The 23,649-nt window shown below is 43.6% G+C and overlaps 1 protein-coding gene across 1 annotated transcript; it reads left to right on the forward strand.

Annotated features, from left to right (window-relative positions):
- Positions 1-4,259: 4,259 nt before the first annotated feature.
- On the forward strand, positions 4,260-22,211 carry LOC110304350 (uncharacterized). Its single transcript, XM_021175661.3, has 5 exons — positions 4,260-4,328; positions 10,953-10,988; positions 17,841-17,967; positions 18,352-18,412; positions 19,132-22,211. Exons 1-5 carry the CDS (start codon positions 4,260-4,262, stop codon positions 20,336-20,338), a joined length of 1,500 nt encoding a protein of 499 aa, XP_021031320.2. The 3' UTR covers positions 20,339-22,211.
- The last annotated feature ends 1,438 nt before the right edge of the window (positions 22,212-23,649 follow it).

Genomic DNA, 23,649 nt, shown 5'->3' on the forward strand with positions numbered 1-23,649 from the left:
GGAGGGACATGGTGCTCTTCACCTGTGTACTTGTCAGGGTTAATAAAGGAGGTGTCCCAAGCATGGCACCAGATACGGCCAGGGAGCCCTCACTGCTGACCAGAGCCCACCAGGGCATCACCATAACTGGAATGTCATTTCTACCTGTGCTAGCAGCCCGGGGTGGGGAAGCTCAAATCCTAGGTTTCGTCCTCTCAGGAGTAAGTAGGAGTTACCTGTTTTGAGGAACAGTGGCAAACCTCCACTAAATGTCCTGTCCTTACTGGGCCAGCTTCATCTCCCTTCTGGCTGCTGCTGTCTGAGGCCTCAGCTGAGAAGTGTCAATTCCCTTGACTCCTCCATGCCTCCTCACAATGGCCCACAGAAACCTACAGGCCGACAGTGGACATCCAGGCTCGCCATTCTTCTGCTTCCCACAGCTGGCGCAGGGGCATAATAAAAACTCAGTGAGTTGAGATTCATGTTAGACTTCAATAAAAATAATGTGAAGCTGGTTATCAGAACACAGGTTTGTGGTCCTAGCAATTCACCCTGGCAGGGACTCAGGTGAAAACAGCGGCCCACAAGGTCCCTGTCAATGTGTCACAGTGAGAAGGGAGTCAACCTGTTAGTGGGGGTCTGGTCCAAGTTACTCAATGATTTCCCCTCAGCCAAGAGCAGAATTTAGACCAGGCAGTAGGAGGGGAATTTACATCACCTTGCTGGTTCCATCAAAGGCCAGACACTTGTCTTTTTTTAACCCTCAGAACTCGGAAGTAAGCTCAGGGCCTTCTGCTTGCTCTCACAGGGCTGTATTCCAAGCCTTCTTTTCACTACTTTTCACTACTACCAATTGAGTTTCCCAAGCTGGCTTTGAACTTGAAAACTGCTTCTAAACTTCCTCAGTAGATGGATTGTAGGCTTGCTTTGGGGTTGTTTGTAGGACTAGCTATCCAGACCCCCAGTGATATGACTCTCTAGAGAAGCCCAGATGTTGAGACAGGATCTTTCTGTCCTGGACCAGGCTGGCCTCAAACTCATAGAGATCCTTCTGCCTCTGCCTCTCGAGTGCTGAGTTCTGGGATTAAAGATGCAGGCCACCACACCCAGTTGTGTTTTTGTATCAACACTTTGTATGATCTTGTTTATTTCAGGAGTTATATGAGTGTTTCCATCAGTACCTTCTGTAGCTTTTTCCTGTTTCCTTTCCCTGCTCATACGGTAGTCTGTGTGTGTGTGTGTGTGTGTGTGTGTGTGTGTGTGTGTGTGTGAGAGAGAGAGAGAGAGAGAGAGAATTTGAGGCTAGCCTGCTCTATGTAGTGAGTAGAGAGACCCTATCTCAAAATGACAAAAACCAAACAACAAAACCAACAACAAGACAAAGTTTCAGCGGAAGACAGTTTTCTCTCGTCGAGGCCTGAACTCTGAGAGCCGAGGTAGCGGAAAATAAGGGAGAAGTCCTTTCCTATACACCCTTTCTGGGTGAGCTGGTAATGCACTTCTAATCAGGTGATGGGGGAATGCGCTTCAGTTGGGGGTCTCATGCTACCAGAGATGGACTACTGAGGGCTCCAGTCACCTAGAAACCACCCCATAAACTGAGACAGAACTTCATCTCTTTTGTTTTCAACTCAAACAAACAAACAAACAAATGAGAGTGTGTGTTGTGTAAGAGCATAACTGTTTGAGGCAGTCACAGAAATTGGTCTACCTTGAGATGTTTGTTCTGAGCCTCCTCAGCTTGGGGGCTGTGAACTGAACTCTAGCTCCCTCTGAAGGAGGTATGTGCGCCTGACCACTAAGCTATCTTTCTAAATGTGGGGGGGAGGGGAGGTTTCAATTAATCTTCATTAGTGCAGCTAATGCCATGGGATCAAATTGGGAGTTGCTGAGCTCCAACCTGCAATTGTACAAGCAACCACACGAGGTCACCATAAGCTCAAAGTATTTTAGACTAACACTAATCTGGATTGAAAAGAAAAAATGATTTTGACAAACATGGGAAATTTTAACATGGGACTTGAAAGAACTCCTTCAGCAAATTGGACAGTTTGTCCTGGCAGTCCTGAGGTGTCACTTATAGATGGATCCAGAAGGAAAACCACTGGTTGTGGTGGTGCACACTGGTAGGATTTGCTGAAAGAGGCAGAAGCAGGAGGATCAAGAGTTCGAGGCCAAACCGGGCGTGGTGGTGCACTCCTTTAATCTCAGCACTCGGGAGGCAGAGGCAGGTGGATTTCTGAGTTCGAGGCCAGCCTGGTCTACAAAGTGAGTTCCAGGACAGCCAGGGCTACACAGAGAAACCCTGTCTCTAAATAAATAAATAAATAAGCAAGCAAGCAAGAAAAAAAAAAAAAAAAGAGTTCAAGGCCAGCCTGGGCTACACACATTTTTGGGGGGCTGGAGAGATGGCTCAGCGGTTAAGAGCACTGACTGCTCTTCCAGAGGTTCTGAGTTCAAATCCCAGCAACCACATGGTGGCACATAGCCATCTGTAGTGGGATCTAATGCCCTCTTCTGGTGTGTCTGAAGACAGCTACAGTGTACTCATATACATTAAATAAATAAATAAATCTTAAAGAAAACAAAACAAAACAAAAAAAGAAACTCAGTAATTCCTCACTGGACAGCCTTAAGGGTTGATACTTGGTCTCAGGGCCTTAGGAGGGTGGGAAGGGAGACAGTGCTCTTGACTCTGGCCCTCTCAGAGAAGCTCCTGCTGAGGAGTGAGGGGAAACGCCCGCCCCTTTCACCTGCTTTGAAGGCAGGTCCTATGCTGGAACTCCCAGAGTAGAGTAGGGCCTCCTGCCTCCGACCAGTAATAACATTGCCACCAACTATGTCAAATCAAAGTTTTAGAGTGGAGGAGATGTAGGGGAAAGATGTGTTTCTTCAGATACAACAGATGCTAGGTAGAAGGAAGGGGATGGCCCAGCAACTGTCGTGTAGTCACTAACGGCTTGGCCACGTGGCATTTGGGAATATGCTCACATGTTTAACAGTGAGAACTTTTCATCAGGAAGATCTAAGCTGGGATTAAAGGTGTGTGCCACCACTGCTGGGCCAAAGGTGAGACTCTTAACCCCAGCCTTGAGAATGTGAGCCTGGCTGCTCACCTGCAATGCACCCACTAGCTTGGGGACTTCTAGAACCTGCATGTCATCTGTGACTGTCCCCATAACTATTGCTGTTTTGTTTTCTCAGACAAGAAGCATTTCATCTTTCAGATCATCCAGGACAGGGACAGAAGTGGCTGGTTAGTGTGACACAAGAATGACCTTCTCAGCACAATCTGATTAAAGATGCAGGTGGTTTATCTGGCCGGAAACCTGTATAGCTTCACTAGCAGCTGCAGGCAGCTTTCCTGGCTCTTGGATGCCCCGAGCAGAACCCTTTGGTCCTGGTGGGCAATGGCAACCCCCATGGTGGCTCTTCCTGCTCAGAAAAAAATTTAATTTTTTCCTAGTTATTAATGGGGGGGGGAGTTGGTGTGCATTCCATCTCTCGTGTTACAGAAGGCAAAACAGCAACCCGATTCTGAAATAGAATATACTACTAGGTAGAAATTGAAAAGGATGTGTGGGTGGGCTGGGTAAAGAGAGGTCAAGTTTAGAGTACAAGCCATATGCATGTCCAGGAAACTTGACACTAAGCCCCTGTGGATGTGTATATGTTTCAGATGTCAAGCAAAATAAACTATTTACCAGAAAGAATAAACATATACTGAAGCATATGAATATGTAAACATATGCAAAGTACTTCGTTCTCATGCATGTTGTATAGCAATTCTTTCTAATTGAAACATCCAGTCTTGGAGAAAGGTTCATTAAGAGGAAGAATGGGGTCTGAGAGACGGCTTAGCAGTTAAGAGCACTGGCTGATTGTTCCGAGGACCCAGGTTTGATTCCCAGCATCCCGATAGGATCTCATAGCTATCTGTAACTCCAGTACAGATCAGATGCCCTCTTTTGACCTCCAAGCTTAAACAAGCACACATGTGTTATGCAGACATACATGCAGGCAAAGCACCCACACCCATAAAAATAAAATGAATAATTTTTTCTAAAGAGTCAGGAAGTAGAGGTTGATGGTTAAGAGCTGCTCCCCTCCCCCATTAATAACTGAAAGAAATCAAAATAAATTTTCTGATCAGGAGGCGCTATCATGGGAGTTGCCATTGCCACAACAAGGACAGAAAGGTTCTGCTCCAGGAGACTGAGAGTCAGGGCAGCTCCCTGCGGCTGCTTTTCTAGATCACCGGAGCTCATTTCCCAGCGCCCATGTGGCTGCTCGCAAACATCTATGATTCCAGTTCCAGGGGATCTGATGCGTTTTTCTGCCTTCCAAGGGTACCGGGCACATGACTCATAAACATACATGCAGGCAAAACACCTGTACACATAAAATAAAATTATACAAAATCATCTTTAGAAGACTCAGGAAGTGTATGAAACTTACAAGGCTCAGGAAGTAAACACTCTCAAATCGGAGGAAACTCCCCAAATGTAAAAGAATCTGGAGGTCTCCACCCAGGTCATACAGCTGTAAAAGCAGTAAGAACTGCTGCAGAGAAGGCTCTCTGACCTGTCACACTGCCTGAGACTGTGCAGCCTTCCTGGGTTGTCATCTAGGCTAGGATGTGCTGTTCACTAATGCAGCTGCCTGACAGCATCCAGGCTCTTGAAACTACTTCATGCTTATCCATACCTTCATGTGTAGCCCTCATAGACTCACAGGTTCACCAGATGGAATTACACGGGACTCCTTTCTTTGACCTGTTGTCCATGCCCTGCCTGGGGTGAGTAGATGGTTCTCTCTCTCTCTCTCTCCAGGAAAAGACACACAGCACTGTAAATGCCCAAATAGGGATCAACAGAACAAGAAAGGAGTCACGGAGGAGTGGTGGCCGTGGGTGCTGAGGCAGGCAGGTGAGGCTGGTCCAGATGATGGTGAAGGATGGATGCATGATGCACAGGGCACCATCCTGACATGGCTACCTTTCCCCTATCCTTTGTAGGAGACAATGGGCCTCCTTGCTGAAGCAAGGGTTACATGCTGTCCGTGATGGCTGGTACCATAGGCAACCAAGGCCAAGCCATCTGAGAATGGAATGCCACTGAGGGAAGTCTCAGGGTGGTCATCTTTCTCTTTTCAATATGTGGGTGAAGTCCTCATAAGACCATAGGGGAAGGGCAGCCATTACTGAGAAAATGGTGTGAGAGAGGCAGTTTGAGATTCAGTTCTCTGTACTGTTCAAGATGCAGTTCACAGGCAAATTCAGATTCAGTGGGCACTGTGGAGCTGGGTTAGGGCCTTAATGGCTTTCCATCTCTCTAGAGAAGTCTTATAATACCCCACTCAATTACTTCCTGTACTAGAAGGAAGTCTACAACAATTTCTTCTTAGCTCACCATTAAGAGCTTTACTGAGCCCTGTGATGGTAATTTCACATCTCAGAAAAAGTCAAGCAACAAATGTCAGTAAAACAATAAAAGCCGGGCGTGATGGCGCACGCCTTTAATCCCAGTACTCAAGAGGCAGAGGCAGGCGGATTTCTGAGTTCGAGGCCAGCCTGGTCTACAAAGTGAGTTCCAGGACAGCCAAGGCTATACAGAGAAACCCTGTTTCGAAAAAAAACAAAACAAAAAAAATTATTTACTTCAGAATATTCCTATTCCCTTTAGTTAAGTGCAAATAGTGAAGAATTCAAATGTATATAAGTAAAAAGATAGATAGCCTCAAATACATTATACGGTAAGCTAGCTCTCTCTCTCTCTCTCTCTCTCTCTCTCTCTCTCTCTCTCTCTCTCTCTCTCTTTCTCTCCAGGGTAGTATTACCATGTAGTTTTGGATAGCCTGGAACACATTGTATAGACCAGAGTCCACCTGCCTCTGCCTCCAAGTCCTGGGATTAAAGGCACATGCCACCATGCCCAGCTGGGACTTTTTTTTCCCCCCAGAGATTTCCTCTCAGGCAAAACCAGGTTCATAGCTTTGCTGAAGAGAGGATTTCAGGGAGAAGCAGTATGAAACACAGTTGGATTTACTATAACCAGAAAGAGTGGCTGGAGAGATGGCGCAGAGGTGAAGAGCATTTGATGCTCTTGCAAAGGAGTGGGGTTCAGTTCTCAGTATCCACATTGTGCAGTTCACAAATGGTTGTCACTTCAGTTCTGGAGGCGGTGTGCAGGATCTCTTCTGGCCTCCCTGAGTACTGCATGCATGTGGTGTATGTTCACACACACATACATAGAAGGGCTGGGGAGGGGCTCAGCAGTTAAAAGCACTGGCTGTTCTAGAGGCCCTGAGTTCAATTCCCAGCACTCCCATGGCAACTCCCAACCAACTGTAATGGGATGTGAAATCCTGGCATAGTGTGTAGATGGATATACAGACAAAGAAGCCATATCCACAAAATACATGAATAAATCAGCCTTAAAAATATTCTCTGTGTTAAAAAAAAAAAAAAAAAACAGGGCTGAGCGGTGGTGGCGCACGCCTTTAATCCCAGCACTCGGGAGGCAGAGGCAGGTGGATTTCTGAGTTCGAGGCCAGCCTGGTCTACAAAGTGAGTTCCAGGACAGCCAGGGCTACACAGAGAAACCGTGTCTCAAAAACCAAAAACCAAAAACAAACAAACAAACAAAAAAAAACAAAAAAATACAAACAACAAAAAGTAAACAAAGAAGACCCAAAAACAAAACAAAACAAAACTAAACTAAACCTTTAAAAAAAGTCTTAAGTGGGCTGGAGAGATGGCTCAGCGGTTAAGAGCACTGACTGCTCTTCCGAAGGTCCTGAGTTCAATTCCCAGCAACCACATGGTGGCTCACAACCATAGGTAACAAGATCTGGCACCACTCTTCTGGAGTGTCTGAAGGCAGCTACAGTGTACTTACATATAATAAGTAAATAAATCTAAAAAAAAAAAAAAAAAAGAAAGAAAGAAAAGAAAAGAAAAGAAAAAAGAAAAAAAGTCTTAAAAGACTTTTAAACTAAAAAAAAAAAACACTTAAAGAGTTTCATTTGTTTGTTTGTTTGATTGTTTGTTTTTCAAGACAAGGTTTCTCTGTATAGCCCTGGCTGTCCTGGAACTCACTTTGTAGACCAGGCTGGCCTCAAACTCAGAAATCTGCCTGCCTCTGCCTCCCAAGTGCTGGGATTAAAGGCTGCGCCACCACTACCCAGGAAGAGTTTCTTTTGTAAATGAAGTTGTGAGGTGTATTTATGAGGAGTATCTTTTTTAGGTTTAGGGAAGAACAGGTGATACTTAAGGTTATAATTTTTAAGAGTTATTTATTTATTTATTTATTTATTTTATGTATGTGAGTACACTGTAGCTGACTTCAGACACACCAGAAGAAGGCATCAGATCCCATTACAGATGGTTGTGAGCCACCATGTGGTTGCTGGGAATTGAACTCAGGACCTCTGGAAGAGCAGTCAGTGCTTGTAACTTCAACTTTTTCACTGCCTATTTTTTAATGATGGTTCTTAAATGCTTTAACCTCCCCTCTAGTCCATCACCCATCAGAGGTAGTAGAAAAGAAAGGATACGGGGAAGTGAACCAGTTTAGAAATAGTTCTTTGGAGCAAATCCTATCTGCATTGTCTAGAAACCAGTTCAGTTCAGTTCACAGGCCCACAGAGGCAGCTTGATCTACTCCCAAACACTTCAACGATACACCAGCAGTCCAGTTCAATAGCATCAGGATAGCAAACACCAATCAGCAGCCATGGCACTACATAGCAGAGACAGCCAGGCCTCAGCCTCTGCTCAAGTCAGCAGGAGGGACCAGGAGAGACAACACCAGAAGTTCTCAGTTGTGCCTCTCTCAGCGAAGTGAAGATCAGCAAAGACTAGAGACCCATAAGCGTTGCACAGCTAACTCTATAAGCAAGCCAAGCTCAGCCTCTGCCACTGTCTGTCAAGTTCTTTTTATACTGCCTCCAAACATCACGTGTCCTCCAACAGTCTTGCCTCAGCTGACATCACTCTGCCAATCAGCCCCAGTCTGCAAGAAACTGCAGCACACCACCAGAAGTTCTTTTTGATGTGTTTCTCTCTATGGAGTTCCAAGTGTAGTTCAACTCTGCAACGTAAGGCAGACTAGTACATGCATGTCATTAGCAAAGAGTCCTTCATCATGTGTCCTTTTATGTGCTTGCTTTAACAGAACATCTTTTTCCCTGTGTCTACTTCAGTTAAACATTCCTTTATGAGTCTGCCTTAGCCTTTCATCTGTGTCTGCTTCAGCTAAACATTCTTTCACATGTTTGCCCCAGCAAAACACCATCCAACCTGCTTTCCAAAGAACCCTTAAGTTTTTACTTCAAATGCTCTTAACCACTGAGCCATCTCTCCAGCCCTCTAAATAATTTTTGCTCTATATAAACATAGTTTATTTACTGTTCAATATCCTTTATTGAAATGTCTTTAGGAAAGTATTGTCTAGTCCCAAAGAAACACAATTTATTTCTTGTGTTTGACAAGATGCCTTTTGGAAATCTCTTTATAGGCTATTTAGGTTTCCTTAGTGGTGCCTAAAATGTCCTGTTTTGTTTTGTTCTTTTTTGTGTTTTCAGCAGAAAGGGCAAGGCAGAAAAGGCAAGACAATAAGCTATTTTCCTTTCTCACATCACTGTAATGTCTCCCGTCTTTTTAACGTACCTCAGACAGACATAAATCTCAAAGTAATCCAGCTACTCTGGGAGAAGTGTGATTTTCTACAGCCTCTAAGGTGCAGGCACTTGTCTGAGGTCCTCCTGCCTGTTGGGCATGGTGACTCAAGCCTGGAACTTCAGCACTGGAAGGTAAGAACAGGAGGACCATGCTGGCTCTATAATGCTTGGAGAGGCTGACTTACAGGAGACCTTGTCTGAAGAAATGAAATGTTATCCAGCCTCTGGGCAGCTGTGGCTATGTTTCTTGACTTGAAACACTTATGTAAGCCTAATCTTCAAGTCATGCATGGTGATCGCACACAGAAGCATTTTGTCATCCATCCTTGAATCAAGTCTTTTGTTTCCTTGCTTTGTTTAAGAGCGCTGAAGACCAGCTGCCAAGTCCTCTGTCACCACCACCCACAAACTGTACCTGTTCCTTTTAACCTTTTTTTTTTTTTTAAGATTTATCGGGCGTGGTGGCGCATGCCTTTAATCCCAGCACTCGGGAGGCAGAGGCAGGCGGATTTCTGAGTTCGAGGCCAGCCTGGTCTACAAAGTGAGTTCCAGGACAGCCAAGGCTATACAGAGAAACCCTGTCTCGAAAAACCAAAAAAAAAAAAAAAAAAAGATTTATTTATTTATTATATGTAAATACACTGTAGCTGTCTTCAGACACTCCAGAAGAGGGAGACAGATCTCCTTATGGATGGTTGTGAGCCACCATATGGTTGCTGGGATTTGAACTCCGGACCTTTGGAAGAGAAGTCGGGTGCTCTTACCCACTGAGCCATCTCACCAGCTCCCTTTTAACTTTTTTATGTGGTTTCTAGAAAATTAAAAATTATAGATGTGGCCCTTCATTAACTTCTATTTGAAGCCGGGCAGCGGTGGCGCATGCCTTTAGTCCCAGCACGTGGGAGGCAGAGGCAGGCGGATTTCTGAGTTCAAGGCCAGCATGGTCTACAGAGTGAGTTTCAGGACAGCCAGGACTACACAGAGAAACCCTGTTTCGAAAAACCAAAAAAAAAAAAAAAAAAAAAAAAAAAAAAACCAACCAAAATATCTTCTATTCGACATTGCTATCTTAGAGGAGTACCTTCCCTTTTAAAGTTCAGGCTAGCTCCATGTTTTGGCCAGAGCTCTCTGGATGAACAGAGCTCATAGTATATATAATTTATTAGAGTGCTTTACAGGCTGTGGTTTAGCTAGTTCAATACTAGCTGTCCCCCAACAGAGAGCCATGGGCAACCCATGAGGCCGGATGTCTCTGTTGGTCCTCAGTAGACACTGGAATCCTAAAAAAGTAGATTCTAATAGCAGCAAAGGCAAGCTTTGGTGGCAGGAGAGACAGACTTGCCAATGGGAGGGGAGACAAGCAGGTAAGGAGTAGAAGCTTCCTTCTTCCACATTCCATTATATAGCCTGTCATGAAGTTGTGCTTCAGGATTAGGGTAGGTCCTCTAACCTCAAATGATCCAGTCAAGAAAAATCGCTCACAAGCATTCCCAGCCTCTCAGGTTTTAGTTGATTCCAGATGTAGCCAAGGTGACAACCAACAATAGCCATTACACTCCTCAAGCTAGGAAGATTATGACATCTAAATTTTTAAAAATAAGGGTTGTGGCTCAGTTGGCAGAGTCCTTGTTTAGAATACAAGAAGTCCTTAGCAGGATCCCTAGTGATGCATAATAGCACACATGTCCTTCTAGCACTCCAAAGATGGAGGCAAGCAGATCTGGGGTTCAAGGCTGGCCTGAACTGTATTTGAGGCAAGCTACACGAGACCCTCCCTGACTCAACGTATTCACAATAAAAATTTCAAATAATTGTCATGTTAGGAATTTCCAGTTGTAAATAGCATATGTGTGTGTGTGTGTGTATGTATATGTGTATATCTATATGTATATCTATCTCTATCTATCTATCTATCTATCATCTATTTATCTATATGTTATTGTCCCATGGATATGTTTCTGTAGGTAAAGTACAAGTGTGTCCTGTCCTGGCAGGGCCATTGCTAGAGTGCAAACAAATCTTGTCCCGTAAGGATCTCTCTGTCAGAGGTTAGATTACATCCCTAGTCACACAAGGATTGGGGGCGTGTCCAAACCCTTCGTCTATCAGAGTGGAATTGTCCAATCAGGCCGCATCTCGAGCGGAGGGGCGGGGTAGGATGCTTTACTCTCGCGGTGTTTGGTTCTTTTCACTGTTTAGTTCTTGTTCAGGTTCCGTTTCTTAAGGTTCTATGTGTGGCTCACAGCTGTGTATGGTGGCTCCGCTGTAGCTAGCGTCCCTATGAGGTGCAGACGACGGCGACGCGGGACAGCAGAAATTCGGAAATGGTGAGCGTTCCGGCCGACGCTGGCTACATCCAACCAGGACCAGCCGCAGGGAAGGCCTCCATAGCTGGTGTCTGCGGCCCGATCCCCGGTGCTGTCCGGTGTCCTCTGTGGTCTAGGTCCCCTCGCTTCCCATCTGCCCTCGGCGGCGGCCTGGCCGACTCACCTCAGGACTTGGGGCGTCATGGCCGACCCACCTTAGGACTTGGGACGCTGGCTTCTTGGTTGTGGGTTCCCGCCCGTCAGGCATGGCTGAGCTTTCCCGAGCCTTGGAAAGTGGGGTCTCAATCTACTTTTTCTTCGCCTGCCTGTCCCACGCCCCCGTGTTCACAGTGAAGCCCCAAAATTCCAGTCTTTAGGGCCGTCCCCCAGCTAGTCTCAGGACACCGATGGTTGGTTAGTAGGGAAAAGCCGAGAGTGGAGATTTCGACAGTGCGGGCACCGTGGAAGCTCCTACCCCAATTGATCTTTGGACAGGAGCTCTAGCCAGACAAAAAACAAGCTTAAACACAGCAGCCTCCATGCAAGGTGGGCCCCGCCCATCTTTGTCTCCGCTCATTTGAGACCTGGAGGGGACTAGGTGTTTCTCTGGAGATGGCTCCTGCTTCTGTGAAGGGCTGTCCTTCCATGAATCCTGGGTGACTGCAGGTTAAGGACCATAACTTATCTCTGTGCCCTCAGCGGCAGAGTGAAGGCCGGGATGCCAGGCGCTCATCCCGCCTTTATTTGTGGCTGTATGTGGATACACACACGTGTATGGGTGTCAGATTCCCTGGAGCTAATGGTATGGGCGGTTATGAGCTGCTCCAAAGTGGTTGCTGGAAACTGAACTCCATCCAGCTTTCTTCAAGAGCAACAAATGCTCTTCACCACTGAGCCATCTCTGCAGCGCCCCCCACCCTCAACAGTTTCAGTACCAGTATTCTCAAATGCCAACTTGTAGTGTAAAAGGTTTTAAAAGTGACAACCATTACTGTTTATTTTCGTTGCTAAATAAATAGAAATTGACACAATATTTTTTTCATTTCCTGTTAGTAATGGTCCCAGGTTCAGAACTGCCAGATGCTGACAAATTTCTTATAGCTGCCAGATGTCCTAGCATAAAGTTGACCTTTTATCATCCACTTAGACAGCAGCCTGAGATCTGGGGTGAAACCTCTTCGAGGAGCTGGAGCAATCAAATAGTCCTCATCTCATTAGTTCATTTTTTCCTTCTTTTTAAAATATTTATTTTATGTATATGAGTACACTATTGTTGTCTTCAGACACACCAGAGAAGGGCATTGGATCCCATTACAGATGCTTGTGAGCTACCATGTGGTTGCTGGGAATTGAACTCAGGACCTCTGGAAGAGCAGTCAGAGCTCTTAACTGCTGAGCCATCTCTCCAGCCCCCTCCTTTTTTTTTTTTAAGATTTATTTATTATTATACATAAGTACACTGTAGCTGTCTTCAGACACACCAGGAGAGGGCATCAGCTCTCATTACAGGTAGTTGTGAGCCACCATGTGGTTGCTGAGATTTGAACTCAGGACCTTTGGAAGAGCAGTCAGTGCTCTTACCCTCTGAGCCATCTCGCCAGCCCCCCCTTTTTTTTTTTTTTTTTTTTAAGGATTTATATATTGTGTATACATCTTCTGCCTGCATGTATGCCTGCAGGCCAGAAAAGGGCAGCAGATCTTATTATAGATGGGTTGAGGCACAATGTGGTTGCTGGGAATTGACTTCAGGACCTCTGGAAGAGCAGAGAGTGCTCTTAACCGCTGAGTGGTCTCTCCAGCCCCGTAGTTAATTCTTAGGGACATTATCTTCCTCTAAGCTTAGCTCCACTCCTAGGAATCATTGTTTAGTTAGGTGCTGGTGAATGCGGGCCTCAGAGCAGCACTTCCTGCCATCTCCAGTCTCTCAGTTGTTAGGGGAGAAAACCTTCTCTCAAGGGATTAGAAAGAAAACCTCCAGCGTGCAGTGGGACAGAAGCTGACACTGTGTTTGAGTCAGTCCAGTGTCTCCCGCGGAGGTGTGGCTGGTGAGATTTTCAGCAGCACTAGGGTGAGAGAACAGCCTTATTTGGCACTTGATCCTGACAGGTCTGTGTGGTCTTCAGGACTGCCTCCTTTTTTATAGTCATCACCTTGAAATCATTGCTCATTTATTTGAATCTCAGCTTTTCAATAAGTATGAATTGTACTCAGAGCTGAATAAGGTAAATATTCTTTTTAGACAGGGTTTCTCTGTGTAACCCTGGCTGGCCTGGAACTCATTCTGTAGACCAGGCTGGCCTGGAACTCAGAGATCCACCTGCCTCTGCCTCCTGAGTGCTGGAATTAAAGCTGTGTCACTCAGCAAGGTGAAATACTCTTGAAGCTAGCAAGAAGTAGTTTTCAACAACAACAAAAAGTGGAGCTTCACTTTCTCTGATTTTCTTTTAACACTTTGCTTCCCCTAGCATATGCAGTAACATTTCTGGGATGTTTTGATTGGGGCAAGTCAGGGGGTGTCATATGGGCCTAGACTCACATATTGAGAAAACTTTAGTTTCCCATCGTTGTTGTAAAAACGAATACATTTCCACAAAGTACGTTAGATGAACTTGTAAATTACTAAGTTGGCTTTGTTGTTGTTGAGATAGGGTCTTACTATGTAGCGTTGACTGGCCTGGAACTTGCTGTGTAGACCAACAGGTGGGCCTCCAGCTCAGAATCGCCTGTCTCAGCCTTGAGAGTACTGGGATTAGAAGGATGTGCTACCAGACTAATATATATAAAACATTGTCTCAAAAAAACAGAACGGAATGTCTGGAGGATAGGATTTAAAATGATCTTCTAAGTAATTCTTTTCTCTTTTTTTAAACCCAAGTATAAGTATAGATTTGTCAATTATAATCATGTTCACAAATAGCTAGTTTTTGCTATAATGCATTATTTTCATTTGATCTATTTTTATTATTTATTTGTGTGTGTTTGTTTGCATGTGTGTTAGTTAGGGTTTCTACTGCTGCAATGAGATACCACCAAAAAGCAAGTTGGGATGGAAAGGGATTATTTTGCTTACCCTTTTATACACTGTGTTTCAATGAAGGACATCAGGACAAGGACTCAAGCAAAACAGGATCCTGGAGGCAGGGCTGATGCAGAGGCCATGGAGGGTGCTGCTTACTGGCTTGCTTCACATGGCTTGCTCAGTCTGCTTTCCTATAAAACTCAGAACTACCAGCCCAGGGATAGCACCACCCACAATGGGCTGGACCCTTTCCTATTGATCACTAATTGAGAAAATGCCTTACAGCTAGATCTCACAATGCCATTTCTTCAAGTGAGATTCCTTTTTCTCTTATGAATCTAACTTGTGTCAAGTTGCCACAATACAGCCTGCATGCCAAGCTGTGTGTGTGAAGTCTGAGAACAGGTGTAGAGTTAGAAATTGAAATCATACCATCAGCATTAGATAGAGCAAATGCCTTCCTTACCTGCTGAACCATTTCATTAGCCCAATTAATTGGTGTATTTATTTATTTTTTTAAGATATAGTCTCACTATGTAGTCTTGTTTGTCCTGGAACTTTCTGTGGGGTTGAAGATATACACCATCCTGCCTAGCTTTTATTAATTTTGTTTTATTTCTTGAGGCAGGGTCTCATATATCCCTGGCCCATTTGGGTTTTTTGTTGTTGTTGTTGTTGTTAAAGATATATCATTTTTTTTTTTTTTTTTTTTTTTTTTTTTTTTTTGGTTTTTCGAGACAGGGTTTCTCTTTATAGCTCTGGCTGTCCTGGAGCTCACTTTGTAGACCAGGCTGGCCTTGAACTCAGAAATCCGCCTGCCTCTGCCTCCCGAGTGCTGGGATTAAAGGTGTGCGCCACCACGCCCGGCGCTATCATTTATTTTAAATTTAAATTATTTTGATTATGTGCATGCAAGAGTTTGTGCACCAGTACTGTGCTTGTGGAGGCCAGAAGAAGGTTTCAGATCCTCCTGGAACTGGAGTTACAGGAGCTGATAGCTCCCTGATTGGGTGCTAGGAATGGAAGAATGAAGAACAAGGAAGTCCTGTATCAACAACCCAGGGGAACTGAGGAGGTGACAATAGAGTCCCAATCAAATCAAATGGGAGCTGGAGCAATGCTTTGCTGTTAAAAGCGTATACTACTGTTGTAGAAGACCCAAGTTTCCGGAAGTGAATTTGATGCTTTAAACTTTTCCTATGTACTGGCTATACTATATTCCACAATTTAAGCTTCTTTTCCTTGAACTAGTCAGGTTCCTTCAGATGACTCTCTGTCATCCATCCACGTGTGATTTGGCACTTTGTGATTTAATTTCCAGTTCGGAGGTTTCTAACTGCATTTCTCTTACTGCTCCCTATTTAATGCTTCCATGTTCATTGAGTACTTTGTGTGTTTGCTCACTCAGATCTGGTCTATCATTTAGTTTTGCTGTTGACTAAAGGGTTCCAGAAATACCACTGAAATCCTGCTTGATGTTGTTGAATAACACTATTACCATTACTGCTTTCCTGTCCATTTAGAGCTGTCAATTACTGATAAGGAGTATTTTGGTATCTCTAACTGTAATTATGAATTTCTCTATTTTGAATTTTAATTCTAGAAGTTTTCCCTATGTGATTAGCGGTCTGTTTTATGTTACACACGTTAAAGGCAGTCAGTCGCTCATATAAAACATCCTATCTAGTGAGTGTAGCACTTATTGACTGTGGTGTCTGGTTTCTCAAAGATAATTAATCTTAAATATTTTTTCTCATTCTCTATTTTTGGTGTTGTGTTTTCTTCACTGAAAAATGGACACTTGACAATTGTAATATAGGACAACTGAAAAATCAGTTTCTCTACTTTCTCTGCTATCTGGCCTTGCTTATCGAACACTAGCTATTTACTTTGTCTTTGTCTTGTGTGTGTGTGTTTAAAGATTTATTTATTTTATGTATTGTGTGAGTACACTGTCGTTGTCGTCAGACACACCAGAAGAGGGCATCAGATCCCATTACAAATGGTTGTGAACCACCATGTGGGTGGGAATTGAACTCAGGATCTCTGGAAAAGCAGGCAGTGCTCTTAATTGCTGAGCCATCTCTCCATCTTCCCATCCCCACCCCCCACCCCCCAACCCCCACCCCCGCCTGCAAGTGTGTCTTTTGAGGCAGGGTTTCATTGTGTAGCCCTAGATGTCCTGGAAATCACTCTGTAGACCAGGCCAGAGCCTCTAGCTCACAGAAATCTGTCTACCTCTGCCTCCTGAGTGCTGGGATCAAAGGTGTGCATCACCACTGTCTGGCCAGCCATGTCCATTTATGTAGTGAAAATCCTGTCCAAACATTTTCTTTAAAACTAAAAAAAAAATTTTTTTTAAAATAGCAAAGCCTTATTATGTAGATAAGCTGACCTCCATCTCATAGAGCTCTAATTGGCTTTGTCTACTGAATGCTGGGATTAAAGGTATATGTCACCATGCCCGGCCTCACCCCCAACCCCCCACCCCTAAACTGGAAATTTATAGGCTGCTGCCTTTAAGACTGTTAGCATGTGTCTTTCTTTTTTTGATTTTTCGAGACAGGGTTTCTTAGTGCAGTCCTGGCTGTCCTGGAACTCACTCTGTAGACCATAGCATGTGTCTTAATTAGGATCTTACTGCTGTGAACAGACGCCATGACCTATAAAGGACAACATTTAATTGGGGCTGGCTTACAGGTTCAGAGGTTCAGTCCATTTTTGTCAAGGTGGGAGTATGGCAGCATCCAGGCAGGCCTGGTGCAGGCAGAGCTGAGAGTTCTAAATCTTCATCTGAAGGCTGCTAGTGGTTCTCAGGCAGCCTAGGACAAGAGTATTAAAGCCCATGTTCATAGTGACACACCTACTCCAACAAGGCCTCACCCACTCCAACAAGGCCACACCTACCAATAGTGCCACTCCCTGGGCCAACCATAAACAAACCATCACAGCATGTCAGAGACAGATTAAAACAAAGATGAGTAGAAGCCTCACAAGGCCTTTTCAGATTTCCATAAGCTTACACTCACATGACTGATATAAAATTTTTAAATATTGAAATTTATAGCAAAGTTGTTTTTGACAGTTTTACTTTACTCATGTTTCTGTGGAGGGCTGTGTGTTTGGAGCAGCCCAAAGCCACTTTGCTGACCTCATTTTCCCTGATTCTGTGGATGTTCCTGGACTGATGCAGTTTGTGCCATCGCTTTACTGTGTTCCCTCCATCGCTGTTGCAGTAAGAGGCAGGTGCTGGTATTAGGAAGCACTAGTCTGACTGCTCTTTCTGGGATCTTGTAGTTTTCTGAGTGTCTTATACTTCCATGTGAAACTTTGCACTGGTTTTGAACTCCGATAAGTTAGTCATCCAGGATGCTAATTGTTCTTAGTCACTCGAAAACTTGGATTTTTGGAATTCCTCCCAAATCTTGAGGTCCGTGATACACCAGCAAAGGTCCAACTTAGTGAGCATATCCTTGTACCATAAGAACTCTGACAGTACAAGCATTAACATCGCTTTGAGAAGCAGACAGGAGGATGTGGTTAGGAACATGGATTGGAGATGTCCTATCCTGTGATAAACTAGAGATAAACAAGAAGCCCCTCGCACTCCCTGCACGCGCCAGTGCGGAGGGAGGGTGTTTTCACTCTGCTGTTACTTTCCTGAGTGCCTCAGTTCAGTGATATTATTAATACAGCTGCATGTGGACAACTAAATACGTGAGAAAGTAAACTGTTAGGTGACCAAATGATGGAATGAATATTTGGAAATCACAAAATCACATGAACATCTGCCTATAGATTCCTAGTGGTGTAAGTCTTACCCAGCGTCTAATACACATTGTGGGATATTTTAGGACTCAGTGGCCTTTGACGATGTGGCTATAAACTTCACCCAGGAAGAGTGGGCTTTGCTGAATCCCTCCCAGAAGAATCTCTACAGAGATGTGATGGAGGAAGTATTTAGGAACCTGACTTCTATAGGTAAGAATGATCATTTTTTTCTTTTAAATATACTTTGTTTGTACATTTGTATTTTGCCTGCATATGTGTCTGTGTGAGGGTGTCAGATCTTGGAGTTACAGACAGTTGTGAGCTGCCATGTGGGTGCTGGGAATTGAACCCAGATCCTATAGAATAGCGGTCAGTGGTCTTAACTGCCAAGCTATCTCTTGAGCCTAACATTTCTTTTCTTAATTACACAAAAACGCCCTGGGAATTTTTTTTTTTATTATCAATTTTAACAATGGAAAGGAACTACTTTTATGAATAAATGGGCATGATTTTTGGTATATAGTGAATCTCAAAGCTACTACTAATTTTTTGAAGTTCATAATTAATAGTGCTTTTCCTTGGTCTATATTTTAGAGAAAGGGTGGGAAGACCAGAACGTTGAGGATGAGGACAAAAATCCTCAGACAAATCTAAGGTAATCTGAACTCATAAAAGGTGTGATGTTTCTAGAGGGAAGCATAGCATGTCTGTGAACTGTGGTAAACAAATGAAACAGATAAACATACTTTAAACATTGATTACTAGCTTATTTGTACCCACCCCCAGTTTAACAGTGGTTTCTTTTTTCTTTCTCTTTTTTAAAGATTTATTTATTTATTATATGTAAGTACACTGTAGCTGTCTTCAGACACCCCAGAAGAGGGCATCAGATCTCATTATGGATGGTTGTGAGCCACCATGTGGTTGCTGGGATTTGAACACAGGGCCTTTGGAAGAGCAGTCAGTGCTCTTACCCGCTGAGCCATCTTGCCAGCCCCAGTGTTTTCTTTTTAAGGTAGTTGATTTTCATACAGTACCAAGAAACTGTGTGAATGCCACTGCTTTGATAATAGATTTGGGGAAGCCATGATTCAGCAACATGATTCCATTTACTTTCTAATAATTAAGACACTTGGGCTTTCTCTGAAATTGGTTATAATGTAAGTCCAAGACATTAATGAATAGAAGTTCAGCAATAAACCAACCTTCAATATGTGCTTACCTTTTGTACAGAAGCCATAGTCATATGGTAGATTCTGTAAAAGTAAAGGTCATAAAAATCAACGTGGGTAAAGTTTCAGTGAGATTACAAATCTTAATCTGAAAAAAGAATATGCTTAGAAAAACCTTCATATGTTGTTCATTCCTTAATAGGCACATCATAGCCAACTCTGGATACAACCTATATGAAAGTGAAGAGTCCTCTGAGAAGCCATATAAATGTACACAGTATAGGAGCTCTTTCATTTCTCTTATGAGTATTCAAAGACATATGATAACGGACACTGGAAGTAAGCCTTACAAGTGTATGCTCTGTGGGAAGGCCTTTCATTTCCCCAGTGAATTCAGAATCCATTTAAGAACTCACACTGGGGAGAAGCCCTATGAGTGTAAGCAGTGTGGAAAGGCCTTCAGCCATTCCAGCTCCTTTCGAAAACACGAGAGAACTCACACCGGAGAGAGGCCCTACGTATGCAAACAGTGTGGGAAGGCCTTCAATTGTTCTGGTTCCATCCGAAAACATGAGAGAACTCACACTGGGGAGAAGCCTTATGCGTGTAAACAGTGTGGGAAGGCCTTCAACTGTCCCAGTTATCTCCAAATTCATGAAAGAAGCCACACTGGAGAGAAGCCCTATGAGTGTAAGCAGTGTGGGAAAACCTTCAGTTGTTCTAGTTCCCTTCGAAAACACGAGAGAACTCACACCGGAGAGAAGCCCTATGAATGCAAACAATGTGGGAAGGCCTTTAGTTGTTCCAGTTCCTTTCGAAAGCATGAACGGACTCATACTGGGGAGAAGCCCTATGAGTGCAAGCAGTGTGGTAAGGCCTTCTTTTCTCTCACCAGTGTTCGAACGCACATGATAAAGCACACTGGAAATGGGCCTTTTAAATGCAATGTATGTGAAGAAGTGTTTCCCTTTTCCAGTGTATTTAGAAGACATCAGTCATCTCATACTGGAGAGAAGCAGCCTTATGGATGTAAACAGTGCAATAAATGGTTTAGTTCCAACACCTCACTTCAGAATCACAGAAGAAGTCACACTGGGGAAGAGCCCTATGCATATAAACAGTGTGGGAAAGCTTTCAGTTGTCCCAGTTACATTCGAACGCATGAACGGGCTCATGGTGGGGAGAAACCCTATCCATGCAAACAGTGTGGTAAGGGCTTCAGTGCTTCCAGCTCTCTGCAAACACACGAAAGGATTCATACTGGAGAAAAGCCCTATAAACGTGAACAAGGTGCTCGAGCATTCAGTTGCTCCACTTCCCTTAGGAGACACGAACAAACTCATAGTGGGGAGAATGCCTATGAATACAGTGTGGGAAAACCTTCGCTTCCAGTTAGAATTGATTGCTAACAGTCTTAAAGTTATTCATAACAGTCTTATGAATGTAAATTTTGGCAAATCCTTAGTTTCTCTAACAGGTTTTTGTTTGTTTTTGTTTTAACAAAAATGACAAAGCACACTGGAAATGACCTTTTTAATGTATGTGAAAAAAAGCCTTTCATATTTCACAGTCCCAGCATATTTAGAGCACATCTAATAAACTCTCATCCAAGAGAGAAACAATGTGAATGCAGACAATGCAGTAAATCCTTCACTTCTTCCAGGTATCCTCAGAACCATAAAGAATTCATGTTGGAGAGTGTCCCTATTAATGCAAGCACTGGAGAGCCACTTACTACAGTTGCCTTGAAAACATGGGTCAACTTGTACCGGAGACATGTCCTTTGAGTACAAATAAATACGGTAAATGTCACCGTTTCCATTTGCCCTCAAAGAAACTACTCACTGGACAGCATGTCAGCAGAGTGACTGTAAAGACTATGAAAAGCCAGTGCTTTCTTAATTTCCATAAAGGACACAAAAGAGGTTCACACTGAACACTAGGAAGCCCACGTTTGTGAGAAAAAAGGTAAGGCTTCAGATGCCACAGTTGTCTCAGATTGTGTGAAAGAACACATACTAGCTAAAACACTAGGAATAGGAACATGGGGGAAGCACTCAGATTGTCAGTGCTCTTCAAAGGCATAAAAAGGACCAGAGGGGAAAACCCTGTAGGCCTAAGGATTGTGGGCAGGCTTCAGTTTTTACACTTCTTTCTGAGAAGCAAGGAAAAACTCTGGAGAAATTCTGAGTGTAAGAAATGTCACAAGACCTTCAGTTTCCCATTTTCATTCGAAGTCATGCTAGAACTCATCTAGAAAAAGACTATTGGGTATAGAAAGTACTGAGCTCATGTCTCTTTGAAAGGTACATGATACACTGGAGATGGCTGTGCAACGCATTGACTTTACAATGTGAAAACATTGCTTCTCTGGGCTAAAGCATGGAATGTGTCTTTTTATATTAGATACAGTTTTGTAGTATTTTATTGAAACTTTTTACAAACTGTATTCAAAGAGATTTATGTATCTTGGTATAGTATATAATATAGTATTATTTAGTACATACAGTGTATGCATGTATATACATGTATCTGTAGGATACAGTATAGTTTGTATATGAGTAGTATATATTATATAACTAGTTTATATGGTATGTAATTAAATTAAATGTAATCACTATTTTACTATAGTATTATACTACATGGCTATGCTATTGGAGTTTTATCAGTGTGTAGAATAAAGTGTTTCAGTTACCCACCCTGGTCCCTGTCTGTAGCTATTTCTTGCTCCAGGAGCATGGCTACCAGGATCCCCAATATTCAGCATCAACTGTTTTCACCAGGTGGAAAACAGGGATGGCTTCCTTACCAACCCATGGACTTGGGACTGCAGCTGCTATCAAAATCCTCAGCATCAACTGGATGTGTTGGTATACCTTTAATGCCCCAAATAGAGAGGTAGAGACAGGAAAGAAAGTGAAGAGGAGGGAGAGAGGAAGAAAGCAAGCAAGCAAACAAAACCAACCAAAGGAAACAACTCCACAGAATCTTCAGCATTACCCATTCTCGTCCCTGAGGACGATGGAAGGTCCTTCTGCAGCTCTTTAGAGCAGGTCTCCAGAAAGTTATCAATAACAATCTGTAGACATCCTTTTCACATCCTGTACGCTGTACATACCAAAGTTACAAGGCCTAGCACAGTCTTTACTCAAGGGATATAAGCTCTCTCATTTTACAACTGCAAGAGATTGGACACCAGGACCATGAATCCAAATGTTACCTTTAAATGTTCCATAATTCTTAGGGAAGATTTTCAGAGACAAAGACTTGAGATTATGGGGGGGGGGGGGGGGGCAAGCCCTGACACTATTTGGGCGTATACCATGAGGCTTCGAGAAGATTGAATCTAGTGGTCACAACAAGTGGTCAAGAATGCTATATACCGGGCTGGTGAGATGGCTCAGTAGGTAAGAGCACCTGACTGCTCTTCCGAAGGTCCGAAGTTCAAATCCCAGCAACCACATGGTGGCTCACAACCACCCGTAATGAGATCTGATGCCCTCTTCTGGTACATCTGAAGACAGCTACAGTGTACTTAGATATAATAAATAAAATAAATCTAAAAAAAAAAAAAGAATGCTATATACCAGCCAGGCGTGGTGGCGCACGCCTTTAATCCCAGCACTTGGCAGGCAGAGGCAGGCGGATTTCTGAGTTCGAGGTGAGTTCCAGGACAGTCAGGGCTACACAGAGAAACCCCGTCTTGAAAAACCACACGCACACACATACACACACAAAGAATGCTATATGGCCTGATACCTTCTTCAGCTCTTATTTAAGGAAGGTACCATTTGTGTTTCAAAACTTAGATATTCTGGGCTTACCCATGTCACCAGGGCCTCATTTCACAGGACCTGGTGAGGGTTCCATGGCATCCTGTGACATCAAAACTTGAGCCATTGTTCCTACAATCCCATGTACCTGCATTCTTGAGTCCCAGGGAAGGAGTTCTCACAGTTGTGAAGGATCATGGCCTATGGCATCACCTATGCTTGTCCTGGGGTGAGGCCAGGGGTAGTTGCCAGTATCCTGTAGAACACATAATGGTAGATGCTGCCGGAACACCTACCATTGCACCAGCCTGTAATTCCTGTGAACACATGTGGATGCCTGTGTTAACTACATAATTGTACAACTACTTTTATGAACTGTTGTGCTTTGAACTATCAGGATGTGCATGCACACTGCTTATGAAGCAAAGATGAATGCACACAGGCTGTGCTCAGTTGTAGGCAAAGTTTAGAGTCTCGAGGGCACCCTACAAGGAATTGTACACTGACACATGGCTAAGGCTACAGAGACAGGTTAATATGAAAGAAGAATGAAGGGAGGTGGGCCATAGATGGGTAGAAAAGTCAGAGGCTCAATGTTTCCACTAGCCAGCAAATTGGGGTCTGTATGTTATTTGTACAGTGTGCTCTTGTAGGTGATTCAGTTTCAGTTGGGGGTGGGCTTTCCCTGGTCCCTCACACATCCCCCATTGCCCCTGTTTGTTTCTATCACTGGCTTATTTTTTAATATACTATTTATATAGCATATACTTTGTATGTTCTGCTCTACTTTCCTTCCACATCTTCGCATCAACCCTGATGACTAGGGATCATAGACTTCTGCATATTTATTTCTCCATGTCTCAATGGCTTTTTTTTCTTCACCAGCTAAACAGGAAACCACCTTAAGGATGGTGTATGGGTCTATGTCTTAGTCAGGGCTTCTATTC

Source organism: Mus caroli, unplaced genomic scaffold (genome assembly GCF_978045245.1).
Source record: "Mus caroli unplaced genomic scaffold, Mus_caroli_1 scaffold_13, whole genome shotgun sequence".
Classification (NCBI taxonomy): Eukaryota; Metazoa; Chordata; class Mammalia; order Rodentia; family Muridae; genus Mus; species Mus caroli.